General features: G+C 59.7%; 1 protein-coding gene across 1 annotated transcript; it reads right to left on the bottom strand.

The window, feature by feature from the left end:
* Positions 1-780: 780 nt before the first annotated feature.
* Positions 781-5,374, bottom strand: VOLCADRAFT_79473 (uncharacterized protein; the record flags this gene model as incomplete). The annotated part of the gene is made up of 8 exons (XM_002947044.1): positions 781-1,250; positions 1,609-1,699; positions 2,143-2,249; positions 2,699-2,791; positions 3,148-3,223; positions 4,273-4,334; positions 5,161-5,238; positions 5,312-5,374. The coding sequence occupies 8 exons, from the start codon at positions 5,372-5,374 to the stop codon at positions 1,113-1,115; spliced, it is 708 nt and encodes a 235-aa protein (XP_002947090.1). The 3' UTR covers positions 781-1,112.
* Positions 5,375-7,484: the final 2,110 nt, after the last annotated feature.

Genomic DNA, 7,484 nt, shown 5'->3' with positions numbered 1-7,484 from the left:
AATCACAGCTGTCACTGTTTACAACCAACTGTTAAGGCCGCTTCCGGGCCCCTGCCTGAGCCCTACCAGCCTGGCGGTGCAGCCAACCTCTGTATCACTCCATCACTCTGTATCCTCCATCAGTATCATGATCATGATCATGATCATCATCATCATCATCACAGCAGCGAAAGGTCACAGACCCCAACATGCTCGTCGTCCGCAGGGGAAGACTACACCCGCACTACCTCCCCCGCTCCACACCACCACACACCCTCTTACTGGTGGGCTTCCTTAAGGCTTAAACGGGGCGACAAGAGCAGCGGTATGCGTGGCAGGGTCCGGTCAGCTGCCTAGGGCCACACGCCCTCACGCAGTTACAGCAGACAGCTTATCCTTACAGACCGACCCAACGCGGGCTGGCCTCCCCTCCCCTCTCCTCTTAGCCAGTGCTCCCCATCAGAGCTCTACCTAGCAATCCCACACAGCAGGTGGACAGTGCCGCTCACCGGGCAACAGCCACTACAGCCCTGACGGGGCCACCGCCACCAGCACACCCGTACCAGGTCCCGTAGGCCGCTGCACTCCGCGCCCTTCTACCCGCGGACGCTCAGTCGGTCTGTTAGAACGCAGTCCGCAGCAAGTCCCGTCCAAACACGCGCCGCTACCCCTGATCTACACGCGGCGGGCTCCTCATTCGCCGCAACATTCAGCACCCACCCGAGGGCCCTGGTGCCCGCCAGCCATCTACCTGCCCCGCCTGCCAGCCCCGATCCAGACCGCCCTTCGGGTGACCTTCGGGACAGAAATTTTTCCTTTGTAATGTCTTTGCCGACCCACCCCTAGTTTTGTTTGTTTGTTGTTGTTACATGGTCGTGGGTGCGTTCCCCGTACCTGCAAACCACCCTAATACGAGCCGAGGGCTCAAGGGCTGCCAGACCGCCTATAAGCACCATCCTACCATCCTCCCTAGTGGCCTGCGCCTCCTCCCTCCGCCGCTACCTAGCTCCTCCTTCCTCTCTTCCTCCCGTCCATGCAGCTGCCCCGGTATAAGAGGACAGTCTGCCAAATATCTGGCGGTGGCGGTGTAGTTGTTGCCGTTGTCGTGGTGGAGTCGTGGTAGTCGTCGGGGCTCACGCCACTGTGAGGTCGTCATTCCAGTACACATGGAGTACGGGGATGTAGTAGTCGGTGGGCACATGGTGGTCCTCGAAGGTGGGGGTCTCGTTCGGCATACCGTTCTCCTCCAGCGTCAGGTTCAAATCCAGCTCCTGACAGGAAACGGGCAGGAGGGCGAGAACGAGGGGGGGGAAAGAGGGAATACAAATTTCAGGAGAGGGCAAAAAGACAAGTTCATTGCGAAGTGGAGGAGTGGGGGTGGAGTGAGACGTCCTGGCGGCCTGGCGGTTGAGAGGACGATAGGTCCAAACATAGCGCAGACAGTTGTCGGATGTGGTTTGGTTGGTCGGCCGTGTCAGGAAAAGGCAGACAGGTTCAACCGACCCGCCCACCCGCGGGGATTTTTGCGTCGCCTCCTCGTGGCTGCCCTGCTGCCCTGCTTGCGTGCTTGGCAAACAGGCGAAAGGGATCCCACCCTCACCTGGTCCCCACCCCCAATCCTCCACATACCTGAAAGCCGTGTGCCCCGGTTGCCTTGTCCCGAATGAGGGCCTTCCACGTGTAGCTCTTGGCGTGGGCGTTTAGCTCCAGGTACCGCTCCCTGGAGAAAAAAAAACCGCGCACACGGCCGGGGCCACACCAGTCTTACGTCTTACGCGGCCGCAAAGATCACGCAGATGCGCAGAGCAGCGCCTGCTGGCGGCCCTCAGACAGGAAATGCGCGTCTACATCTCCGGTACTCGTACCAGGTGTGGGGTTCCAAAGCTGCTCCCTACGATACTTCTCTTCCCCCCCCGCAACACACGCACGCAGGCCGGCCTTCCGGTACATCTCCATGTCCCCCCCCACCCGCACACTCGCGTCCCTCGCACACTGCGAATGGCCACCTCACGCGTCTTGCAACAACTCAGAACAGGACAGCCACTCGCAGCAGCAGCAGCAGCACAGCAGCACAAAGACTCCATCCGCCCGTCTCAACCCCGACCCGCCATCAGCTGCGCCCCGGGCTGCCCGCTCCCCCCACCGCCCCCTCCAGCCCCCCACCTGATCTCCACCAGCTTCTCCTCACACGGCACCTCGATTTGGTCCTCCTGGTCCGTCAGCACATTCCGGATCCGGATCACCCGAGTGCGGGCGGACAGGAAGCCGATCTGAACACGGGGGGCCCCGCAAAGGGGTTATGAGGGGCGTGAAGGGGGAAAAGACGAACCACAAACGAATGAAGCTGCTGCCAGGGTAAGAGTGTACCTGGCATGGGTTGGGGGACCGGGGGAAGCGGAAGGGAAGGGGGGGACCTATGGTGGCGGGGTGCAGCGTGTGCCCGGCTAGGGCGGGGCCAGGTGGTGAGCCCGGAGGTCGTGGCAGGCAGGACGACTTATAGCCAGGGGGTGCACCCAGCGGCGGGGACAACATGGTAGCGGCGGCGGCGGCAGCGCGATCCTGGTGGCCCGCACCGCCGGGACATGTTGGGGTTTAAGAGGGGGTCACCGGAGGGTACCACCGGCCTCGGCCGGGGTCCACAACCCGGCAGGGGCGGCACATGAGCCGGTGCCACCTGCCCCTCCTGCCCCTCCCGCCCCTCCCGCCCCCCCTGCCGCACCTGGTACTTCTTGGAGTTCCGCCACCAGGGCTGTCCGAAGCTGGTGTCCCAGTTGGACATGGGCTCAGGTGGGGGGACGTGGATGAAGCGACCCTGAAGACCACCCGGAAGGGTGGGGTGGGGTGGGTAGGGGGTTTGAGGGTGGGGTGGGTAGGGGGTTGAAAGGGGGGTGGGTAGGGGGGTTGAAGGGTGGGTGGGTAGGGGGTTGAGGGTGGGTGGGTAGGGGGTTGAAGGGGGGTTAGGGGGGAGGAGGAGATGAGCTAACCCTCGCTGCCTGACCCGACCCAGTCGGCCTCTTCCCCCTTCTTGGATACTGGCGATCACGGTGGCGAGGGTGCACCGCTCCGTTGCGGCCCCGACCCCGGACGTTGCCACTGCCAGCCGACCACCGCGCATCCGCACACAACCCCGGCCTGCACCCCCCCCAGGCCACAGGTCGTTGCACCCACCGTCGGTGTGTAGTACCGCTCCAGGTGGGTCTCGGGACACACATGGCGCTTGGGGTCCCCCGTGCCGGGGTCAAACCTGCCGCGGGGACGGAGAGGAGGGGGGAGAGCACTTCACCCGCGACCCACCACCCCACTACCCTCCCTCGCGGCCTGCACGCCCTACTGGCCCCCACCACACACCCCAGCATGGGCCCCACTGGGAGAAGCAAACCGGCACGGGGCAGGAGAAGCGGCGCCCTGGCAGGGGCGGGGGGGGCCCTCCGGGGGACGCAGTGGGGCCGGAGGGTTAGCCCCCTTGGGACTAGGGCTCGGGTGGGGAGGATGTGGCTCAGGGGGCCAGGGCCGAAGGAGGAAATACCTGGACCCGGGGCTGACCATCGCTTTTTGCGGGGCCCCTCCCTGCCCCTCCGCGCTCAGCCGAGCTAGGCACGAACCACCGAGCGGCAACAGGTCGTGACCCCGGGATGTGGAGGGGGCGAAGGTGGGGCCCCGGGGGCCCCCGTGAGGCCTCCGCCGCCTCTCTCCTGTCGCTGTTGCTACTGCTGCCCGCCCCGAGGTTTTCCTTGCTGCTGCTACTGCCGGTGCCGTACTCCCGTGCCCATCGACAGGCTCCACAGCGTCCGGGGAACTGGAGCTCCCCTTGCCGCCCCCTCCCCCCAACCCGCGAGGTGGAGGGGGCGTGAGTCACACACACCCTTGGGGCTCCCTCCTTCCGCTCCGGGGCTCTGGGGGCCCCAGCCTGTCTGACAAACCCACTGGGGCCCCCAGAGCAGAGCCTCCCGCCGCCTCCCCGCTGCTGCCCCTACCCCCGCTGACTGCGACCGAATATACAATAATGCTACTGCCGCGTGCTGCCGCTCCTGCTGCTACTGCCTCTGCTGCTGCTACTGCGGCGCCGCCTCTGTACCACAAGAGCGGCCGAATATCCGGTGGTGTGTACGACTCTGGTGTCTATGACGGGACAGTCCCTGGCCCCCCTCGGAAACCCATCGCCCCGCCTCCGACCTCCCGCCTGCGGCCCCCGTCTGGGTTCCCTGCTCCGCCCCCTACGCCGCCTCGTAACGGCGGGTGCGTATGCATATGTGCTGTATATGTATGTATGTATGTATGTATGTCCGCCCTCACCAGTGGGATATGTCTTGACCTGCCGCTGCTATGAGGGGCGCTGCTAGGGTCCCTTGATGGTCCTGTGCGCGGGGAGGTAGGGTAGGGTAGGGGAGGGGAAGGTAGGGGAGGGGGCGGGGGAGTAAGGGGAGGAAAGGGGGAACATTGAGATGGGGGTCACAGGGCCGGAGGGGGTGGGGTGGAGGGGCCCAGTTGCGTGGGGGAAGTCGTTGTATGTTTAGTGTGGATCATACGGCAATCGTGCGCTCGAACATGGGGGTAATCACATCATTTTCACAAGCTGATATTGATGATGGGGCGTCATGGGTTGTGTTTGTCAGGTGTTGAGAACAATGCCGGGGCTGTCGCGCTGTGCCGGCTGCGGGGGGGCGCGGACGCCCAGGAGCGGGAGGTTGGCTCTGAGGCGGTTTCAGGTGCGATGGACCCACCATCCCCAGTGTCGCCACCAGCCCGCGGGTCAGAACGACTGGCCCTGTCTCATGGTATCATCCTAATCATTGTGTGCACCTAGTGGTGGAGCCAAGACACGGGGCGGCGAGGTTCGTTTGTGCTGCAGAGGGGGGGATTGGCGGAGCGGAAGGCGGGTGTGGTGGTGGTTTGGCAGCACACCGAGACGCTGCTTCCTTCATTTCCCCTCCCTTTTTTGGCCAGCTGTGGACCAGAGGTCGGCACTATCGCAAGGGCATTCCACCCCGCTCATGAGGCTGCAACACACCGCTCCGTCTTGTAGTGGTCAGGAGGGGTTCTCATGTTATTGAGCCTGAAAATAGGCGTTGTGCAGGGGCCCCGGCTGCCCGCGCGCGCCTGCGCCGGGAGCAGCAACCCCAAGCCCCCCCTCTCACGCTTCTGGCGGCTAAGCATTTGGTTCACAGGTTGATTGCAACCCACCTCCACAAGGTCAGTTATGTTGTACACGCCACCGAGAAATGATACCCAGAGGTCATCGGGCGTATTGTGCATCGCCACCTGCAACGAGAGGCGTGGGTATAAGGGCCCCTGCTTGAAGGTTTGAAAGCACCTAGATGAGTATTTCTCGGACCTCATATGGAGTGTAGTATCTCCTCAGCGGCCCTCGTGGCTGCGTAAAAGAGCGATGGCACATGGGCCGGTAAGAGGCAAGTAAGAAACCGGAGCGAGAATGGCAACATTATCTCAACGATGCTCACAGGAGCCATTCTTAACAGGGCTTCTTTGGACCAGTAGATCGGTTTCACTCCAATTTTATGCCGAAATTGTGAGTTCACTCTTGGTCAGCTGAAGTTGTTTTTCAGGTGAAATTAACTAATTACTTGCATTTAGAGTTATTAATGCCCTGGTTGATTAGCCGCGAGCATCATGGCGCTTAGAATGGCGTACAAGAGGCAACCACCTCGGAGTGTCCACCACAGCTACACTAACATATACTTATGTTATGATCAGCCTTCACATCGAAAATCATAAACGTTTGGGCTCCTCTTGAGCACTTCATGGTAAACATTGGTCCTCTTGGCCACACGACGTACACTGGCGTTGAAGAGTGAACAGCGAAATAAATTGGGGCATAATAAAAGCCATGCATTTCTATTCAAGCAGAAATGCACCCTCTTCACCAGCCGAACGACATCAGTTTCCTTCGCTGCGAAGGCTTCGCACCTCGTGGTCCTTAAAGTACATGTCGTCTTGCGTGTTAAAATTATAGGAAGCATAGACGCAGGATTTGGGAAAAGCCAAGGCAATCTAGGGCGTCTAACCTGCAAGCCGCCTCAGCAATTGCTACTGCTTGCGCTTAGTTCTGCAACCCTAATCAAGGAAAGCATCCATCTTCATCATATCACTAAAATTCGCACATTACTCAGAAAAAGATTGCAGATAGCGTCATGTAAAGGTGATTAATGAACCTCAGCGTCAGGTCTCAGAGGACTCTGCACGGGAACGAGGAACTGTCCGAACGAGGAATTGTCTGAGATACCCTCCTGCAAACCCTTTTCATGATCTACGCTAGAAGCGCGTGATGACCGAATTCGTCAGGGTGACTAGGATGGGGGATATTCCCAGGGTGGTTAGGAAACCTTTTACCACCATACAAACACCAGCTCAGCAATGTAGAAGCTACAATGTGCTTATCGACGCTGCCTTGTGATTAGGCCATGAGCGGGCCGGGTTAAAACCGTGCATTCTTTTGATCTTTTGGCACATGCATTACAGCAGCAAAGGACGTGTACAACAAGCATAATCGGACGACACTCAGCTCTAAGATTATAGTGGACTGATAGCTGCCACTTACTAAAGATGGCAGCTTCGGAGTCGTCATGAGTGGGTGACGTTTTTGACGTGATCTCGGGCACGCGCCCGTTATAAGGAGATGCTTCGGGTTGGGGGACGTTTCTTACGTGATGCTAATGAAAATCCTAACCGCAACAGCTTCTTCTATGACTTTACCTGGGTGACTGCGGCCTACAACCTGAATGCTTGCGCTGAAATTAGCCCGTACATTAGTTGTTGCTCCATAGGTAAATGCCATTTTCTGTTACATGGTGGCGAGAAAAGAAAACCGGGAGGTGCGTGTTAATATGCGTGGCAAACAAGTCGACATGGTGCGGACCGAAGCGGTGCTCCAAAAGGCGGAAAAACCGGGGATGCAAGCGGTAATCATCACGGTCTACCCAACGCGAGGCTTCATCTGCCTCGTTGTCAGCACTAGCCACACGCTCGACTTGCAGAACAATACTATGCTTCTGCATGAATTCCCATAATAATTTTAGTTCGGCATGCAGAGCTGCCGAGCGCGAAGAAAGACGCCCTAGCACTGCTTGCGTGCACGTGTTGTCCTCCCTAATTAACACAACACGCTGCTGAACGAACGGGAGGAAGGACTCTAAAGCATGACGGACAGCGCGCAACTCCTTCCAATTTATGTGCTCGTAGAGCTCTGGTGCCGACCAATAACCGCGCGCCACACGACCATGCAGGACCGCGCCCCACGAATGGCGCGATGCATCCACTGAAAGCTCAACTGCAGCAGGCCCCTGGTGAATAGCCGCCGAGCAGTGGTGGGTAGGGATGTCCGCCCACCAATCTAAGTCACGTAACGACCCACGGGACAAGCGAACTCGACCGGACCAGCCAACAGGTTGCTTAATGTCGTCGTAAAAATTGCGGAGAAATAAAGGCGCTGGGGTAAGGGCCAACTTGACACTCTGCGCAAAACCACAAAACTTAGCCAGCTCACGCTT

Source organism: Volvox carteri (assembly GCF_000143455.1).
Source record: "Volvox carteri f. nagariensis unplaced genomic scaffold VOLCAscaffold_5, whole genome shotgun sequence".
Lineage (NCBI taxonomy): Eukaryota > Viridiplantae > Chlorophyta > Chlorophyceae > Chlamydomonadales > Volvocaceae > Volvox > Volvox carteri.
Note: the sequence above shows the minus strand (reverse complement) of the source record. Positions and strands in the feature narration are given on the sequence as shown.